Below are 21454 nucleotides of genomic sequence, written 5' to 3'. Positions count from 1 at the left end.
TTTGAAATTTCAACAACATTTTAGAAAACTCATCTTTTCAAAAGGTTAAAGATTCAAATGAACTTGGATCATCTTAAGGAGTGAATTAACAAGTTTCAAACAACTAGACAACACACACACACCCAACAGCAAGGTCTTCAAGCTTTCCTCTTGGATTTGGAAACATCAAAGCATTTTGTTCAACAATACCTTCATCTTCTACAAGCACTTCCTAATTTATTTAAAATACTAAGTGTCGTTGTGAGTTTTATTTCAGTTTGATCTTCATCTCATTCTTGTACTTTGTTGCTTGCTAAGGCTATTTATATTGGCGATGACGTGAGATGTGGAGCCCTTATGTGATGTTTGTATTTGTGAATGTGCTATAGCTAACAAAAGAAAAGCGAAGAAATTGTTGTATGTTCGTCTCGGCTAATTTGTGAGGATTTGTAAAAATGAATTCCTGATAATTTTCACTTTACGATCTTTTTTGTGAGAAAAGAAGGTGAAAACAAAAAAGCTCAAAACAAAAAAATGTTGAAAAAGTTTGTTATATTGATTTTGAAAACAATGCTCAAAATATATACACATTGTATGTGTAAAAAAAGGACAAAAGAAAATAACAAAAAAATAAAACTCATAGGACAGATACACCTTATTCTCTTTCTCGAAAGTTCTACTATAAAAAAAATTTAGACAATGCATAATATTGGTTATGTATTTCTTGTGATTGGGTTGAAATTATTGATTTGTTTGGGTTGTTGTAGGTCTTCTTTCAACTCCTCACAAGCTCGATATTGGAAGAGGTAAAAAAGCTTCAGTTTGGATAAATTGGAGTGAAACAGACATGGTGGAAGGACTTTAGTTTAATAAGGATACTTGTTAACTAATGTGATTAAGAGACTGGTAGAAGATGCTGTTGAATCAAGTGTGTTCAAGCTTTGAAGAATCCAAACCCTTTGAAGGTTGATGGAAGGCAGTATGTGCTTGCTGTTGCTGATGGGTTTTAGAATAGGATCTGGGGTAGATTCTCTGTGTAAATCCACTCTTGATTGAATCCAAAGCTTAAGCATTCTTAAACCTTTTAATTGAAAGTGTTTTTCAAACTAAGTGAAAAATAACCTGTTGTTTTGCCGAAACAACCGATTGTTTTATACTTAGGTCTTTTTAGAAAGGTTGAAAACTATTTTTGATGGTTGACTTGCTGTCAAACCAAAACAACCGATTGATTCGAGTATTCAACCGATTGTTTCTTTTGGGACCATAACAGAAAACTGTTTTGTGCTTTGACTGAGCATTAAATGATTTTATAACTGATTACGCTCCAGTTTTAAATGCTTTGACCAGTCTTTGAAAGCAATAAATAGTTTGTTCAGTTTATGTAACAAACAAGAACTGAGATTAAATAAAAGAAAAATAGATTTGAGTTTTTTACTGATTTTGCTTTTGAAGAGTTGAATTTTGCTTTGAGTTTGCTTGGATCAAGAGAGTGTGGAATAGGATTTTAATCTTGTATTGATTTCAGATCTTTCTGTAACAAGTGTAATCCTTTTGTACTTTGAAGAAACTCTGTGTGTGAAGCTGAGAAGTGCTGTGTGTTCTTGAGGTTGTCAAGATCAGCATTCTTAGTGGTGTTTGTGCTGAGCCAAAGGAAGTGTGTGTCTTGAGGGGATCAAGGTCACTTCTTTGGTGGTGTTGTAAGTAATCTAGGGTTAATTGCTTAGTGGATTCCCCAGTGGTTTATGGGAAGACTGGATGTTGCTCTTGGTTTAAGAGTGAACCAGTATAAACCTCTGTGTGCATTCTCTCTATCCCTTGAACTCTTTAAATTCAGTTTATATTGTGTACTGGTATAAACAACCGATTGTTTCTACGAAACAACCGATTGTTTTTCTGGTGTTGTGCTTATTTGCTTTGTGTTTTTGGCAAACTGATTTCTTAATCAAGTTTTCTCGAAGTGATTTCATTCTAGACTTAAAAGTTTGCGAAAACCCTCTTTAAACCATTCACCCCCCTCTAGTTTAAAGTCATACTTTCTTACAATTGGCATCAAGAGCTTGGTACTTGAAAGATAATCAAGTTTGATCCGAAAATCTTTTTCTGTGGCTGGAAAACTATCTTTTGAGGAAGGTGCTTCAATCTACAAACCACCTTTATTTTGTGGATTGAATTACAAGTATTGGGAGGCTAGAATGAAAATTTTTGTTGAATCTATTGATCAAGAAATTTGGGATTCAATCAAGAATGGTCCTTTCATTCCAAAGCTTAAAAATAATGGTTCTTTTATTGCAAAACCTTGGTCCCAATGGACCAATGAAGAATGTAAGATGGCCAAGCTTGATTGTACTGCTCAAAACATAATAGCTTCTGCACTAGATACTAATGAGTTTTTCAGGATATCAAAATGCAAAACTGCTAAAGAGATGTGGGACACACTCAAAGCTACTCATGGGAACATCAATGAACCAAAGGAAGTAAGGTCAAGAAGTCAAGCATGAAGGAAAAGGAGGCAAAACAGAAAAAGTCTCAACCTCTGCTTCATGGCCAAAAAGGAAGATGACTCAAGTAGTGTAAGTTCTTCTAACTCCTCAAACTCTGAAAATTACAGTCAATTGCTTCAAGCCTTTCAAGAAACACATGAAGAAGCTAACCGATTGGCCCTCTTGAACAACCGGTTAACGGGAATGAATAGCTGGCTTGAAAACAGAGTCAAAACACTGGAAGAGGAATTGGAAAATTCAAAAGCAGATTTTGAAAACCTTGAAATAGTTTACAAAAACTCCTCTTGCAAGTGTGATACTCTTATTTGTGAAAATTGCGAAAATCTTGAAAAGAAAGTCCATTATCTTGTTAAAACTGTGGATAAGCTTTCTAAAGGTCAATCCAACTTTGAGAATGTCTTGGCATCTCAAAACTGTGTTTTTGGAAAAGCTGGATTGGGTTTTAACCCACAGAACAAGCAAGATAGATTTTCAAAGTCATTTTCTAAACTGCCAGAAAAACAACCGATTGGACTGTCGAAACAACCGGTTGTTACATGCTTCTACTGCATGAAAAGAGGCCATTCTGTCAGATTCTGTAAAATCAGAAAATATGTTGTTCCTAGGGGCTTTATGAAGTGGATTGCCAAATGTAGTAAAGGTTCAAATGATGAATGTAAACCAAATGGACCCACATTCATAAGGGGACCAAATCTTTGTACTTAAAAATCTTCTTTGTAGGAAACCTTGGAGGAGAGCATGCAACAATGGTACCTGGACAGTGGGTGCTCCAAGCACATGATTAGGGACAAATCAAAGTTTCTAAGCATCTCCTTTAAGCAAGAAGGGCACGTTACCTATGGGGACAACAACAAGGGGAGGATTCTTGGGAGAGGATCCATAGGAGACAAAGATATCTTGGTCATTCATGATGTTCTCTATGTAGAAGGATTAAAGCACAATCTGCTGAGCATTAGTCAATTGTGTGACAAAGGATATCAGGTTATCTTCAAAACAAACTCCTGTGAAATCTGTCTTCCCAACACAAAAGAGGTAATGTTGATTGGTAAGAGAATCAATAATGTTTATCGTCTAGATATCTCTTCACCTTGTTCAATTGGTTGTCTTCTATCCAAGCATGATGAGTCTTGGCTTTGGCATAAAAGAATTGCTCACTTTCACATGAATCACTTGACAAGTTAATTTCTAAAGATTTTGTGATTGGGCTGCCAAAGCTCAAGTTTGAGAAGGACCATATTTGTGAAGCTTGCCAAAAGGGGAAACAAGTGAAAAACTCTTTTAAAATAAAAAATGTTGTTTCTTCTTTAAAACCTCTTGAGCTACCTCACATGGATTTTTTTGGACCTTCAAGAACCATGAGCCTTGGTGGAAACTACTATGCTCTTGTTATTGTGGATGATTTTTCTAGGTTCACTTGGACTCTCTTCTTGGAATAAAAAAGTGATGCCTTTTCTACATTCAAGAAGCTTGCAAGAAGATTGCAAAAATACAAAGAACAGCTACATAGGCTCAATAAGAAGTGATCATGGAGGTGAATTCCAAAATGAAAAGTTCAGCAAGTTTTGTGAAAAGATGGGAATTCTGCATAATTTTTCTGCTCCAAGAACTCCACAACAGAATGGTGTGGTGGAGAGGAAGACTAGGTCCCTTGAAGAGCTAGCTAGAACAATGCTAAGTGAATCTTCTCTTCCTAAGTATTTTTGGGCTGATGTAGTGAGCACCTTTTGCTATGTGATGAATAGAGTGCTAATTAGGCCAATTCTGAAGAAGACTCCTTATGAACTATTCAATGGAAGGAAGCCAAACATCAATCATGTCAGAGTTTTCGGTTGCAGCTATTTTTTTCTCAACAATGGAAAGGAAAACCTAGGGAAGTTTGATGAAAAAGATGATCATGGTATCTTCATAGGCTATTCTCTAACAAGTCATGCATACAGAATCTACAACAAGAGGCTAATGACTATAAAAGAGTCTGTTCATGTTGTCTTTGATGAAGTGGATCGTAAAAGCATTCAATTCTCGAAGAACAGTGGTGAAGAGGATGAGTAGAACATCAGTTTGGAGAAGCTGGACATCTGTGCAGAAAAACAACCGGTTGATTCCTCAAAACAACCGATTGAAATTCTGCAGCAGAGTGAGTTTCCCAAAGAATGGAGGATGTTGACCGGCCTCGGGCGTTGACCGGATTGGTACCAGGAATGTGCCTGTGCCTGTTCCTGAATGGTGTCACCCCCCGTTATTCGTGGGTAGGAATGACCGTGGAGGGGGCGGCATAGTAGGAGCCGGCACGACAGGGGTGTGGAGGCCTCGGGCCTCGACATCCAGACAGTAATAATAGACGAGAAAGGTGGTTTCCAAGCCACACCCCTCATTCCAGCAGGGAGAGACCCAACTCACGAGGGATTCGTGCATGAGGTGTGGGGACGCGGCAGTACGCGCCACCATTGGAAAGCCACTAGGACAGAGACGATCCATGAGAGGGTCACATCCCAAGGGGTGATCTGCATGCATGACACGTGAGGAAGGCGGAAGTACTCCTAGGGCGAATGACTAGGAGCTTGGGCGCATGAGTTGACACCCAAACAGTCACCCCCGCGCAGGATGCACTCCAGTAGAATTACCTTGCACACTGGGATTTCCCTAAGTTTGGGCTACAGTGTCGTGAGGCTGCACCCACAGATAGGCTTAAGTCAAAGGTAGACACGTGGCAGAAACACGGGCAAATGTATATAAGGCTTTGCTACAAACAAACTAAGGTATGCTTTTCACACTTTACACACAAGTGAATTCAGAGAGAGAGAATTCAGTTACACACTTCTTGAGCACTGAGCTGGTGGTGTTTTGCAACAAGAAGTGTAACGGTGTTTTCCGCCACAACTGACTTGACCGTCAGAGTGCAAACGGCCGCGAGGGTGCCCATTTGTCTCTCTGTTTCAGGTATTCGCTGGAGGTAGAAGGTGTAGCTGGAACGAAAGCGAAGGAGTCCTAGAAGCGTAGTTCGTAGCAACGCACGAAGGGGGTCCAAGTCAACCGGCGGGAACATTTGGCGCCCACCGTGGGGCCTGATCTGAAACAGTTGTCCCGCCGCAAGAAGTACGAGATTCAGTGAAGATCGTGGAAGATCGTGGAAGTTCATCGAAGTTTTCCAAGATTCTTGAAAGGTTCGTCAGGAATCCTCAAGATTTGCTCAGGTTTACCGAAGAAAGTTCCAAGATTTGCAAAACAGTTCAAGATTCTCCAAGAAACATCAAAGAAAGTGGAATACAAGGCAGAGTTCTACGGCGCGTGCAGAGGGGGAGAGTATGACCTTGCAGCAGGTCATGGAGGTGATGCAAGGCCTTCAAGAGGCGATGGCAACGTCGCAAGCAAGAAACGAGGAGTTGTGTCGCGCCAACGAAGAATTGCGTCGTGGGATGCGCAACCACCCTGGGAATCGTGAAACAGAGGATCACGAGTGCTTCACACCCCCAGGGAGTTCCCCATGCCCTTCTCGCAGTCTATCATGGAAGCAGTAATACCACCCACGTTCGTAGGCCCGAAGGTTACGTTCACTGGGATGGAGGACCCAGAGGCGCACCTCACTGCGTTCCATACGCAGATAATGCTGGTTGGCGGTTCTGACGCCGTAAGGTGCAAGTTGTTCATGAGCACGTTGGCAGGGATGGCGATGGACTGGTTCATCAGTCTCCCAGACGGCTATGTGACCTCGTTTGCACAGTTATCACAACTGCTCAAGGAGCAGTACATCGCGAACCAGGCTCCCCCACCGATGTCGGATGATCTTTTTGACGTGAAGCAGTACCAGGGGGAGACGTTGAAGGAGTATATCAATCGCTTTGGGGCGCAGGTGGTGAAGGTCAACACCACTGAAGAGCCGATGATAGTCTATGCGTTTAGAAAGGGAATTTGTCCTGGACCACTTAGCGAGTCGCTCATCAGGAACCGCCCCAGGACCTTCGCTGAGATCAGGCGTCGTGCGGTGGAGCACATCGCAACGGAGGGAGAGGTATGCAAGAAGCGCGCAAGTGTTGTACCTGAATGCCCTCGAGCACCGTCGCGCGCACAACTCGCGAGGGTGAACGAGGCCACGACAGCGAAAAGAGTGTTATAATATATGGCTTTAAACTAGAGGGGGGGTGAATGGTTTAAAGAGGGTTTTCGAAAACTTTTAAGCCTTGAATGAAATTGCTTCGAGAATATATTGATAAAGAAATCAGTTTTTCAAAACACAAAGCAAAAAGCACAACACCAGAAAAACAATCGGTTGTTTCGCAGAAACAATCGGTTTTTTATATCAGTTCACAAATATCAAAACTGAATTTAAAGAGTTAAGGGATAGAGAAAATGCACACAGAGATTTTTACTGGTTCACTCTAAACCGAGAGCTACGTCCAGTCTTCTCAGAAACCACTGAGGAATTCCACTAAGCAATCAAACCTAGATCACTTACAACACAACCAAGAAAGTGACCTTGATCCCTTCAAGAAACACACTTCTCTTGGTAACCACACCAACACTAAGAATGCTGATCTTTATCCCCTCAAGAACACACAACACTTCTCAGCAAACACACAAAGTTCTTTCAACAGATACAAGGATTACACTTGTTACATAAGCAAATCTGAAATCAATACAAGCAGAAATCCTAGCTCACACTCTTTGATCAATCTCAATCTCTAAGCAAATCTCAACTCTTTCAAAATCTCAAAACTTGTGTTAATTGAAAACTCAAATTTGTTTTCCTGAATATATCAAAGTTGTTGTTGTTATCAAATCTTAACAAACTTTTCATTGCATTTAAAAATTGGTCAAAGCATTAAAAATTGGAGAGTAAACAGTTAGAAAATCATTTAATGCTCAGTCAAAGTACAAAACAGTTTTCTGTTAAGGTACCAAAACAAACAATCAGTTGTTTCCATGAATCAATCGGTTGTTTTGGTTTTGACAGCTCAACCATTTGAAAAACAGTTTTCAATCTTTTTTAAAAACACCTAAGTATAAAACAATCGATTGTTTTGGCAAAACAACAGGTTGTTTTTCACTTAGCTTGAAAAACACTTTTCTTTTAAAAAGATTGAGAATGCCTATGCTTTGGATTCAATCAAGAGTGGATTACAAAACTTAATCTACCCCAGATCCTATCTAAGACAACTCAGCAACAACAAGCATAACCTAGCCTTCAACATCCTTCAAAGGGTTTGGATTCTTCAAAGCTTGAACACCACTTGGTTCAACGGAGAGGTCAAGAAAGGAAGTGCCCATACGAGCCCAGAAAGCCTCAGGCCAGGGGACGCTCAGGGGAGAATAGGCCGGTAAGGCACAATTTTGTGGTAGAGCTGAAAGATCTAATCGTTGTGCCCAACATAGCGAATAGGTTAAGGATCCCGGCGAAGACGGATAAGGTGTTGGGACCACGCAAGGATGCGTGGTGTGAGTTCCATCAGGCGTTCGGGCATCCGATCACCAACTGCTTGGCTTTGGGCCATCAATTGGATGAGCTTGTGAAGAGCGGTTTCTTGAACAATTACCTGGTGGGGTCATCAGAAGCCGCGACCTTGACGACATCAGCAGAGGACCAGGCCCATGAGATGCCTATCCATGGGGAGGTCCACACCATCTCTGGCGGTTTCTCGGGTGGAGGATGCACTGCCTCTCAGCACAAGAGGTACGTGCGGTCAATAATGTCAATAGCAGCGCAGGGGGCGGACGACTCGCTAGACATCGACCTCACGTTCACTAAGGTCGATCTTCACGATGTTGTTTCGCATGATAACGACCGCGTGGTGATTTCAGTTGTGACCGCGGGAAGAAAGGTGCACCGAGTGCTCGTGGACTAGGGCAGTTCGGCAGATGTGGTGTTCTGGTCCACGTTCAACAAGCTACAGTTGTCTCCCGACCTGTTGAGACCATACACAGGATGTTTGTATGGCTTCACAGGGGATCAGGTGGAGGTGCGCGGCTATCTGGAGCTGAGGACGACTTTCACAGATGGCACCGCGTCTCGCACCGAGAACATAAGGTACTTGGTTGTGAACGCTAACTCGGCGTACAACATTTTGCTAGGAAGGCCAGCCTTGAATAGACTAAGGGGGTGTCGTCTACACGACACATGAAGTTGAAGCTGCCCGACCTTAGTGGGAAGGTGATCGTGATTAAATCTGATCAGAAGGAAGCCAAGAAGTGCTATGAAAATAGCCTTAAAACGAAGAGGGGTGTATTCATGGTGGTGGAGCGCCCACCCATGGAGGAGACGCCCATGGAAATAGTACCCATGGAGGAGGCGCCTGCGGAGGTATTAACCATGGAGGAGGCGCCTGTAGAGGCCATACCTAGGGAGAAGGGCCGCATAGGCGTATCTCGCGTAGATAGCGCTCGGGAGAGGCGGTCCGAGATGGTCGAGAATGTGGTGGGGAGACAAATTGGTGGTAAGACGTTTAAGCTAGGTCGATCGTTGGATCGAGAGGAGCAGGACCAGGTGGCGGAAGTGATCTCATGTCACCTGAACGCCTTCGCGTGGACCGCCTCGGATATGCCAGGCATCGACCCGGACTTTCTGTGCAATCATCTCACCATGGACCCCAAGGTTCGACCCGTGCGCCAAAGAAGAAGAAAGTTCAATGAGGAGAGGCGACTGGTCGTGCAGGAGGAGACGAAAAAACTGTTGTGCGTTGGCCACATCAGGGAGATCCAATACCCTGAGTGGCTGGCCAACGTGGTGTTAGTAAAAAAGGCGAATGGGAAGTGGAGGATGTGCGTGGACTTCACTGACCTGAACAAGGCATGCCCAAAAGACTCGTACCCGTTGCCAAGCATCGATGCGCTGGTGGACAGCGCCTCGGGCTGAAAAATGCTTAACTTCCTGGACGCGTTCTCTGGGTACAACCAGATTAAGATGCACCCTCGCGACGAGTGTAAAACGGCGTTCATGACCGAAAGGTGCTGTTACTGCTACAAGGTGATGGCGTTTGGGTTGAAGAACGCAGGCGCCACTTATCAAATATTGATGGACAAGGTCCTTGCACCCATGTTAGGTAGGAACGTGCAGGCCTACTCTGCTGACCGAGCGGGAAAGAGGCAAACCCTGACAAGTGTGCGGCGATCCTTGCGATGAGGAGCCCCGCCTCGGTGAAAAAGGTGCAGCAGTTGACAGGGCGGATGGCGGCCCTGTCCAGATTCGTGTCTGTTGGAGGGGACAAGGGTCACCCTTATTTCCAGTGCTTGAAGAGAAACAGCTGGTTCGTATGGACTGCGAAGTGCGAGGCGACATTCCTCAACCTCAATGAGTATCTGGATGCTCCTCTCGTGCTATGTAAGCCGCAGATAGGCGTGCCCCTCCGGTTGTATTTCGCGGTAACTGAGTGGGCAATTAGTTCGGTGCTAGTTCAGGAGCAGTACCAAACGCAGAAGCCGATATACTTCGTAAGCAAGGTCCTGTAAGGGACAAAAGCGAGGTATCAAACTTTGGAGAAGGAAGCTTTGGTCGTGGTGTTCTCGGCCAGGAGGCTCCGTCACTACTTCCAAAGCTTCACGGTGGTGGTAATGACGAACGTCCCTATTCAGAAAGTGTTGCAAAAGCCAGACGTGGCAGGAAGGATGGTCCACTGGGCGGTGGAGCTGTTTGAGTTTGACATCTGGTACAAGCCTAGGGGGTCTATAAAGGGACAAGTCTACGCGAACTTCGTGGCGGAGCTCTCGCCAGGGAGCGCGCAACAGGAAGAGGAAGTTGGCTCTTAGTGGGTGCTTTCGGTGGATGGATCCTCGAATCAGCATGGAAGTGGAGCCGGCATAGTCCTGGAGGGGCCAAACGGGTTGTTGATCGAATAGGCCCTGAGGTTCACCTTCAAGGCAAGTAATAACCAGGCAGAGTTTGAGGCCTTGATAGCTAGAATGCTTTTGGCCAAAGAGATGGGTGCACGGAGTCTGCTGGCAAAGAGTGACTCGCAGTTGGTCACGGGACAGGTAACCGGGGATTACCAAGCCAAAGATCCACAAATGGCTGCGTACCTAAGTTATGTTCAAGTCCTGAAGGGGGCATTCGTGGCGTTTGAGCTGGTGCACGTCCCGAGGGAGCAGAATGCCCGTGCTGACCTGCTCGCCAAGCTGGCCAGCTCGGGCAAGGGGGGAAGGCAGAGGACGATCATATAGGAGACCCTCAAAACGTCGCGAACGTTTGTGGTAGATAACAGGGTGAACGTCCTCCAGATCAGCACGTCTAAAGGAAGGGCGAGGAGTCATCGATCGTGGACTCAGGGCACGGTAAGAACCCCCAGCGTGAGCATTTACCCGATCTCACCAGGAGGAAAGGACCCCATGCAGGTGTGCGTCCTGGAAGAAGGGGACACGTGGATGACGCCCTATAGGCGCTACCTTGCTGATGGGATACTCCCAGTAGAGCCCGAGGAGGGCAAGAAGATAAAAAGAAATTTTGCGAGGTTCTGCAGGTACCTCCCCCATTTGGCATTCACCCGAGACCGAGTAACACGAAGGCGAGAAGGATCCCAGTGAAGCCCTAGCAACCTGCCCGACCGAAGGAGGAAGACAAAGACTTCAATAGTTCTCTAGGTCCCATCTCCCTAGCAGGAACACAATGTGATCATACATTCTGATGAACAAAATAAGATATGAATAATAAAACAAGTGACATTTTCTTTCACAGTTTAGTTATATTTTATTCACAGTAAAGACGCAATTTATTTTATTGTAAATCACAGAGAAATTGGTTGGGGAAAATGGGTTTTTGAGGTGAAAGGGGTATCAGTTATTTACCAAGTGAATTGATACTCTCCTTGGTTCTTTGAAATTGTAGTTTTACTACCTGCTATGTTAACTGTGTTTTATTTAACCATGAATAAGTGATTTATTTTGTCTCCTTTTATTTTCTATAGCATGATATATACATATCAGTAGAAGCAACCTAAGATATAGAAAAGGGCATAGTATGGTAGAACTGTAGATCTACAGAAATACAGATAACAAAACTTGGTACTGGAACATATTATTGAACATTAAGAAAAACCAAAGAGTTGCTCTTAGTCACACCAGTACTAGCCCTCGTGGTTGTAACTAATTGAGCAAAATTTAGTACCAGAAGATATTTGGGGATCATCCTCAATACCATCAATTCATGGTCATAAATATTTCTTAACCATAGTTGATGACTATTCGAGGTACACATGGATTTTTCCTTTAAAACAAAAATCTGAAGTTGTCAAGGTTTTGAAAATTTTTGTTGTTTTTGTTCAAACACAATTTGAGACAACAATAAAAATAATAAGAAGCGATAATGGGACTGAATTTTTCATGACTAATTTCTTTGTCAATAATGGAATAGTACATCAAACATCATGTGTCAATACTCCACAACAAAATAGTATAGTTGAAAGGAAAATGCTCATTTATTAAATGTAGCAAGAGCTCTCATGATACAATCTCATTTACCCAAAATTTATTGGTCATATTCTGTGATGCATGTTGCGTATATTATAAACATGTTTCTCACACCTGTTTTAAACTATTCTTCTCCTCATGAAATGCTTTACAAAATTGAAGCAGATTTTAATGGATTAAAAGTGTTTGGTTCTTTATGTTATGTTAGCACTTTGTCAACAAATAGAAGAAAATTTGATCCAAGGGCATCAAAATGCGTTTTTATTGGTTTTAAAAGGGGGACAAAAAGATATATTTTGTTGAATATTCAATCAAGAGAAATTTTTGTGTCTAAGGATGTTGTCTTTTATGAACATGTTTTTCCATATCAAAGGGTTCAAGATACTAACAATGAAACTAACAGTCCTAACATTCATGATCAATTTTTTTTACTAAAGAAATTCATGATCATTCACAATCAACCTGTTTTGAGTCAGCCATAACAAGCCATTTTCGCACCTTGTGATAATGCTGAAAATAACAGTAATAATAAATGTGAGTCACACATTGAGTTTCCAGATGAAGTTTGTTCCCATATAGACCAAAACCTCAATGAAGGTCATGCCATAGAACAAAATTTTGAATCAGATCAATTTATCCGAATGAGTACAAGAATAAAAAGACCACCTATCATTGTAATCTTAATGTTTCCAATACATCTTCAATAGTTAAATATCCTTTGAATTCTGTTTTGTCTTATAACAATTTATCACTTTCTTACACATCTTTTGTCATGTCTATTTCTTCACATGGTGAGCCAAACACTTATTATGAAGTTGTGAAACATGACTGTTGGAGAAAAGCTATACAATGTGAGATATTTGCTTTGGAGTCAAATCAAACTTGGGAGACTGCTTTTCTTCCTAAGAACAAAGCTGCCACAGGTTGCAAATGGGTATTCAAAATAAAATATAAGACTGATGGGACAATTGAGAGGTATAAAGCAAGGTTAGTGGGAAAAGGATACACACAAACAGAAGGCATTGACTACCTTAATACTTTCTCTCCAGTAGCAAAAATGACCACCATAAGGTTGCTTCTTTCTCTATCTTCTATCTATAGTTGGGAATTGAAACAATTACATATAAATAATGCCTTTTTAAATGGAGATTTGAAAGAAGATGTATACATGGTTGCTCCTCCTAGATTGACTTCCATTCCACCAGAAAAAGCTTGTAAACTAAAAAAGGCTTTATATGGCCTTAAGCAATCCAACAGAAAGTGGTTTGTCAAACTGTCATCTTTTTTGCTTTCTATGGGATATACTCAATCTATGAATGATCATTCCTTGTTTATTAATTGTACCGTCCCGTCCCCGGGCGTTGACCAAAGTCAAAGTCAATGATTAAGTCAAAGTCAACATATAGTGGGACCACTCGAGGAGTCCAAGGAAGGAAGTCAACAGACTGACCGCTTGAGGCGTCGCCAAGATGAGGCGTCGCCAAGAGAAGGCGTCGCCAAAGTAAGGCGTCGCCAGGAGAGGGTGTCGTCAAGTTGAAGCATCGCCAGGTTAAGATGTAGCCTAGAACAGTAACAAAGAGAAGAGAAAGGTGGCTTCAAGGCCATAGTTCTAGTACCAATAGGGAGTAACCTGACTCGTGAAGTACTCATGCCACCGCTGGGAGGCCCCTGGGATAGATACGACCCATGAGAGGGCCACGCCTAGGGGCAAACCATGTGCGTAGTGCGAGAGGAAGGTAGATACACTCCCAGGGGAAGCGACTAGAGGATTGGGGGGGTCTGAGTTGGCACCCAGAAAGTCACCCCACGCGCCAGATGCACTTCAAGGAAAGAGGACTCGCACAATGGAATAATCCTAAGTTGGGTTACGACGCTGTGAGGCTCTCCGCGTAGGATAACAATCAAGTCAGAAGAACACATGGCAATAAGTACTGGAACATCAATATTCTCCTGAAAGTTCGCTAAGGTACGCGTTAATTTAGTTTACATATCAAATATTTCAAGGCATATTTTTACACACTTTCAATGCGCTTCAACGCGTTTTAAATGCGGGAGGTGTATAAAAAAAGGGCCTTGGGATGTTTGAAAGAGGATCCGAGTTTTCACCTAATTCTCGCAGTTTTACACACACGTAAACCCTAGTTGCTTCGCTGTGCACCCACTGTACGCACAGACAATTAGGGCAACACAGTATTAGTTCCTCAGTATTTTCGACCACCTTCAGAGCAACCCTTCACGGTGTTCCGATACGGGGGTGTGTCACCCTTTGATGTTTCTCGCTAGCTGACTTGATCGTCGGAGTGCAAACGGCCGCGAGGGCACCCCTTTGTTCACTTCTTTTCAGGTACTCACAGACGGAGCAGAACGAAGGTGTCCTAGCTCGCGAGGACAAGCCACGCACGAAGACGCACCCTGTCAACCGACGGGAACATTAATTCTTCTGAAGGATCTTTTACAACATTATTGGTGTATGTGGATGATATAATATTGGCAGGAAATGATAAAGAAGAGATTGCTCGAATTAAAGAACCCTTGAATCAGAAATTCAAGATTAAAGATCTTGGGGATTTAAGATATTTTCTTGGTCTAGAAGTAGCAAGAAGTAAGAAAGGATTAATGGTGAATCAAAGGAAATATGCATTGGAATTGTTAACAGATGCATGCCTTTTAGCCTGCAAACCTGCACTCATTCCTATTAATAATCATGAAAAAATCTCTTCTACTGGAAGTGTTCCTTTCACAGATATTCAAGCCTACAGAAGATTGATTGGAAGACTTATATATCTTACTAATACCCGACCTGACATAACATTTTTCGTGCAACAACTGTCTCAATTTCTTGTTAAGCCTACAATTGCTCACTATACTGCAACGATTAGAATTCTCATATATATTAAAGGAGCTCTAAGTCTTGGTTTATTTTTCTCTAAGTCTTGGTTTATTTTTCTCTTCCAACACTTCTGCTCATCTCAAAGCCTTTTGTGTTAGTGATTGGGGCACCTGTAGTGATTCAAGAAAATCAGTGATGGTTCTAGTGTGTATCTTGGGAATTCTCTCATATGGAAATCAAAGAAGCAAGGAACAATATCAAAGAGTTCTTATGAAGCTGAATGCAGGGAGATGACCACTGTTACATGTGAAATTTAATGGCTAACTTATCTTCTTCAAGATTTCAAAATTCCTTTTGAGCAACCATCTCTTTTATATTGTGACAATGACTCAGCAAGATATATTGCAACAAATCCACAGTGTTTCACGAGCGTAAGAACAAATAGAAATATATTGTCACGTTGTTAAGGAAAAATTAAAGAAGGGTCTCATCCATTTGCTTCCCATTTCCACCACAGAGCAACTGACTGACATTTATACCAAAACTTTAAGTCCTCAATCTTTCAAGAGTATTTGTTTCCCAGCTTGTGGGGGATATTAAAAGATATGGATAAAAGAGTTGTAGAAGGATGCTAATATTAATTGTGTCTTTTCTAATTCTTAGTTGTTTCTCTTTATAGAGGTGAATAACCTTTATTTTTGTCTTTGTCTGTTATGATTCTAGTATTTATTGATTAATTCTTTCTCTTTTTAGCTAGACCTAGAATGAGTGTACTGCTTGTATATATTCAAACTATTTGATTTGATTTCAATCAATAAAAAAGATATATTCATTCTCATATCATTTGTCTTCCTTTTACTCTTTTGTTCATCTTTATTATCTTTTGTTCATCTTTATTCTATCTTATAATATGGTAAGACTGTTGTTAATCTGGTAAATTATTTGAGAGTTGTACCGCCCTGGTGGTCGGGTTTGATGACGTGGCATCCTGCTACAGTATAGGCGTGTTGATAAGACGCCAGGTTGGCAGAAGGGAAGGAAGTCGGGGGGCACGTGTAGTCGCCAGTTGTTAAGCTGGCGTGTTCCGATTTCCAGCTTACCAGAATAGGCGATCGCCAGGTTGAAGATGAAGTCGCCAGATGTAGACCCAGGCGACCAAGCGGTCGGAGATCGCTAGAGCGAGCACATCGCCGAAGATGAAGGAGAAGCAGATTATGAAGGCGGCCGGCGAGACCACAGGGAAGGTGTATGAAGGCCCTAACTCGCCAGTTCCAGTAGAGATCGCACTCCTAAGTTAGCTATGCACTGGGCAATACCATGCATAAGTAACTTAGCCAAAATGAGAGCAGAAGCAGCGCCGGGTCAGGGAGCCTCCAGATGATGGCACGTGTACAGTTGGATGCGAGCCACGTGTCCAAGTCTGTAACTGCAAGGAGAGAGAAAGCCACCAGGTATATAAGAGTTCTTAACAAACTTTCTGAGGTACGCACGTTCAGTTCATACACTTTACGCTTGCGAGTGATAGAGCTGATTGTGAGAGAGGATTTGCACGGTTCTAGTTCTCTTAGTTTTTGGTGATACCGTCACTGACTTGAGCGTCGGAGTGCGATCGGCCGCAGCGGCGCCGTATCGTTTTTTTGCAGGTTCTTGAGGTAGATCCCGGAGAGGAACGAAGGTGAGAAGCGGTGCGCACGTCGATCCTTTGACGAGGCATTCTCCAGCGTTCCGGTCAACAGGCAGGATCATCAGGCGCCCACCGTGGGGTCGTGTAAAACTTGCTCCCATCCACAGCGCGAGTTCGTGGAAGTTTTCGAGGTTTTCTGCGTGGTTGTGTGCTGGTGCGACTGTCGTTCGCAGTTTCTTTGAGTTTCGTTCGGTGAATCTGCGTTTTGAACCGTTCGTGTGGCTTTTCGATCGGTGGAGTGAGGTCTTTTGTTGCCTGCGCGCAATCTGTTTGGTGGAAGTTCGAGTTCTTTCGTTTGTTTGGTCGTTCGCAGGGAAACGTTGGTTTCTGGTGAAGTTGCGGTTTTCGTTGAAGGCTTACGGTGTTCTTGAATTTTCTTGCGCAAGTTTCGCGCTATTTCCTCTGATTGATCGCTGATTCGATCGTGGCTGAAGTGTTGTTCGCTGCATTCCTGTGTTTCGCTGAAGTTAATGAGAAAAATGAGAAGCAATCGTTCCAGTCCCGTGGCGCCTGTCGCTGCTGAAGGCGACGCCGCCATGACCATGGCGCAGATGGCAGAGATGATGCGCTCGTTGCAGGCAACTGTGGAAGCCTCGCGTGTGGAGCAGGCGAGGATACATGAGGACCTGGTCGCCTCTCGCGCCAGGAACGAGGAACTCAGCAAGGTGACTGAGGAGCTGTGTCGAGCTCTTCAGGAGCAGCAAGGACGTACTTCTGTTGAAGAGGTGGCACCGTCGACGCCACCTCGTGTTTTCCCAATGCCTTTCGTTCAGGCGATTACCGACACGCCTATTCCCACGAGCGTGGTTCCGGTTGAGGCTGTCTTTACCGGCGTGGAGGATCCAGAGGCTCATCTGACCACGTTCCACACGCAGATGATGCTGTCGGGAGGGTCAGACGCCGTCTACTGCAAGATGTTTGTGAGTACGCTCCAGGGAACGGCGATGGAGTGGTTTGTGAGCTTGCCTAACGGCCACATAACCAATTTTCAACAGTTCTCGAAAATCTTTGTTGAGCAGTACATTGTGAATAAGGCACCGCCCAGGGTGTCCTACGATCTGTTTGATATAAGGCAGTACCATGGGGAGTCCCTCAGAGACTACCTCAATCGCTTCGGAGCGCAGATGGTCAGATCGCCAGCCAAGGATGAAGAAATGCTGGTCTATGCCTTCAAGAAGGGCGTGCAGCCAGGGCCATTCTGCGAGGCCTTGATCAGGGCTCATCCAGCGACGTTTGCTGAAGTCAGGCGACTTGCGGTGGCCCACATCGCCGACGAGAGTGAAGTCGCCGAGAAGAGAGGCAGCGTGGCTCCCGCCAGGCCACGCGCCCAGACCAGGATCCAGCCGCAGAGGGTGCTGGAAACGGCGGCGGCGGCCAGAAAAGACCAGAGGATTCGCCATCCTTACGACAGGAGAAACAAGGGAAGAAGCCAAGCACGCCAACAACCAGCACGCCGGGAATACAATCGCCCGCCTAAACACAAATTTGTCATAGGACTAGCGGACCTGATCGCTATCCCCAACATATCGGCTAGGTTGAAGGCGCCTGAGAAGGTGGGCGACAAGGTGCTGGGGTCAAAGCCGGACGCCTGGTGCGAGTTCCACCAGTGTTTTGGCCACAACCTGGACTCGTGTTTGTCTTTAGGATACCAGCTCGACGATCTGGTTAAGAGCGGGTTCCTAAATGACTATCTGCTGGATAGAAGGACGGGGGGAGCGTCGAGTTCCCAGCCAGCAGGTGGAGAAGCCCAGCAACACGAGATGCCTATCCACAGGGAGATCCACACCATTGCAGGGGGTTTCTCAGGTGGTGGATGCACCGCATCGCAGAGGAAAAAGTATGCGCGATCGGTGATGACAGTGGACATGTTTGAAGATCACTCGCCGGAAGTGGACATTACGTTCACCAGGCAGGATCTTCGGGACGTTGTGCCTCATGACAACGATCCCATAGTTATTTCGGTGGTTACAGCAGGGAGGAAGGTCCACAGAGTTCTGGTGGACCAAGGAAGCTCGGCAGACGTGATGTTCTGGCCGACTTTCACGCAGCTGGAATTGCCCCTTGACCAGCTAAGGCCCTATGGAGGGTGCTTGTATGGGTTCGCTGGTGACCAGGTAGAGGTCAGGGGGTACATCGAGCTGAGAACCACGTTTACAGATGAGGCTGGGTCGAGGACGGAGAAAATCAAGTACCTCATCGTAAACGCCCCCTCAGCGTATAACATCCTGTTGGGAAGGCCCACTCTTAACAGGATAGGTGCCATCCCGTCGACTCGGCACATGAAGGTGAAGTTGTCGTCCATGGAAGGGGTGGTGATCACGATAAAGTCTGATCAGAAAGAAGCGAAAAGGTGCTATGAGAATAGCCTGAAAAACAAAAGATCAGTGAGTTATGTAACAACCACCCCACCTCCCGGTGTGAAGCCCAGACCGCCGGTAACAGAGGAGGCCGCCGGAAGGGATGTAGAGATGGTAGACGCTGAACTAGGGGAGAGGAATGCTGGCCTGGAGGAGGAAGAGGCGCGAAATCGCCCCGAGGAAGCAAGGGAACAGGGAATCGCCAGGGCGGTGATCGCGAGAGAATCCAGGCCCAAACCTGTCGAGCAGTGGCTCGAGAAGGAGATCGGAGGGAAAATCTTCAAGCTCGGAAGATCTCTGGAGGTCGATCTCCAGGACCAGATCGCCAAGGTGATTGAGCGGCATCTGGATGCGTTTGCATGGTCCGCTTCGGACATGCCCGGGATTGATCCCGACTTCTTGTGCCATCGCCTGGCGATGGACAATTTGGTGAGACCGGTGCGACAAAGGAGAAGAAAATTCAATGAGGAGAGGAGGCAGGCGATCAAGGACGAAACACAAAAACTCCTCGCTGCAGGCCACATCAGGGAAGTCCAGTACCCTGAATGGTTGGCAAATGTCGTACTGGTGAAGAAGAGTAACGGGAAATGGCGCATATGCGTCGATTTCACCGATCTGAACAAAGCTTGCCCAAAGGATTCGTATCCTTTACCAAGCATTGATGCCCTGGTTGATAGTGCTGCAGGGTGCAAGATGCTGAGTTTCCTGGATGCCTTCTCGGGCTATAATCAGATCAAGATGCATCCCATGGATGAAGAAAAAACAGCCTTCATGACGGAGAGGTCGTGCTACTGCTATAAGGTGATGCCGTTTGGGCTGAAGAACGCGGGGGCCACGTACCAGAGGTTGATGGATCGAGTACTTGCACCGATGCTGGGAAGGAACGTGCAAGCCTACGTCGATGACATGGTCGTGACCTCGCAGGAGAAGAGCAAGCACGTTGCGGACTTGGAAGAATTGTTCACGACGATCGCCAAGTTCAAGTTAAAGCTCAACCCGGAGAAATGCATTTTCGGCGTGGAGGCTGGAAAGTTTTTGGGTTTTCTCTTGACTGAAAGGGGGATAGAAGCTAACCCAGACAAGTGTGCCGCCATCTTGGCGATGAGAAGCCCGGCTACGGTGAAAGAAGTCCAGCAGCTAACAGGTTGGATGGCAGCCCTATCTCGCTTCGTGTCAGCTAGCGGAGAAAAGGGGCATCCCTATTTTCAATGTCTGCGGCGCAATAATAAGTTTGCTTGGACGAAAGAGTGCGAGGAAGCTTTCGTCAAGCTGAAGGAGTATCTGGCGAGCCCGCCGGTTCTGTGCAAACCGCTGGCGGGAACCCCTCTCAGGTTGTATTTTGCTGTAACTGAGAGGGCGGTGAGTGCGGTGCTCGCCCAGGATCAAGATCAGGCTCAGAAGCCTATTTATTTTGTGAGCAAGGTGTTGCAGGGCCCAGAAACGAGATATCAGGCCCTGGAGAAGGCTGCGCTGGCTGTGGTGTTTTCGGCGAGGAGGTTGCGCCACTACTTCCACAGCTTCACAATACTGGTGATGACTGACCTGCCCATCCAGAAGGTCTTGAAGAAACCCGACGTTGCGGGAAGGATGGTGAAGTGGGCGGTAGAGTTGTCAGAGTTTGATATTAAATATGAGCCCCGAGGCCCGATCAAGGGGCAAATCTTTGCAGATTTTGTGGTTGAGCTCTCATCGGAGGCGACGCGGGTTGAGGGAGACGATTTCCGTTGGGTGCTTTCGGTGGATGGATCGTCGAACCAGCAGGGCAGCGGTGCTGGAGTCATATTGGAAGGACCCAACGGCGTGCTGATCGAACAATCGTTGAGATTTGCCTTCAAAGCCAGCAACAATCAAGCGGAGTATGAGGCGCTGATCGCCGGGATTCTGCTGGCCAAGGAAATGGGAGCTAGGGTGCTGATGGCTAAGAGTGACTCGCTGCTAGTCACAGGGCAAGTAACAGGTAAGTTCCAGGCTAAAGATCCACAAATGGCGGCTTACTTGGCGTATGTGCATGAATTGAAGAGTTCCTTTGCCTCCTTTGAAGTAGTGCATGTGCCCAGAGAGCAGAATGCCCGAGCTGACTTGCTTGCTAAGCTCGCCAGCTCAGGCAAGGGGGGTAGGCAGAGGACGGTGATTCAAGAAACTCTGAAGACGCCGAGGGCATTTGTAGCAGATCACCTGGTCCTTCAAATAAGCAAGTCGACGGAGAGAGCAGCGAGAAGCCATAAGTCCTTGACGCAAGAAACTCTGAGATCGCCGAGAATCAGAGCATGTCGAGGAGAGAAGGTGAATGTGATGCAGGTCTGCGCCACCCACGAGCCAGACACTTGGATAACACAGTACAAGCGGTGCTTGGCAGATGGCCTCCTCCCGCTGGATCCAACAGAAGCTAGGAAGGTAAAGAAAAATTCCAGCAAGTATACGTTGATTGATGGCGATCTGTACAGGTTTGGGTTCACTCACCCACTCCTGGAATGCATACACGGCGAGAAGTGCACGAGAATTATGGCAGAGCTCCACGAAGGTATATGTGGAAGCCACGTCGGGGGTCGAGCTCTGGCCGCGAGGACTCTCCGTGCAGGCTACTATTGGCCATCTATGAGAGAAGATTGCAAGAAGTATGCCCAGTGCTGCAAACAATGCCAGCAGCACGCCGATTGGCACAAGGCACCTCCCGAGGAGTTGAAGTCGATCTATAGCCCTTGGCCGTTTCATACTT

At 45.2% G+C, this 21454-nt stretch overlaps 1 protein-coding gene across 1 annotated transcript; it reads left to right on the top strand.

Annotated features, from left to right (window-relative positions):
• Positions 1-5982: 5982 nt before the first annotated feature.
• LOC137832951 (uncharacterized) lies at positions 5983-8520 on the top strand. Its single transcript, XM_068641356.1, has 3 exons — positions 5983-6486; positions 7676-8145; positions 8274-8520. The coding sequence occupies exons 1-3, from the start codon at positions 5983-5985 to the stop codon at positions 8518-8520; spliced, it is 1221 nt and encodes a 406-aa protein (XP_068497457.1).
• The last annotated feature ends 12934 nt before the right edge of the window (positions 8521-21454 follow it).

Source organism: Phaseolus vulgaris, chromosome 6 (genome assembly GCF_000499845.2).
Source record: "Phaseolus vulgaris cultivar G19833 chromosome 6, P. vulgaris v2.0, whole genome shotgun sequence".
Lineage (NCBI taxonomy): Eukaryota > Viridiplantae > Streptophyta > Magnoliopsida > Fabales > Fabaceae > Phaseolus > Phaseolus vulgaris.
This window is presented reverse-complemented; position numbering and strand designations above follow the sequence as displayed.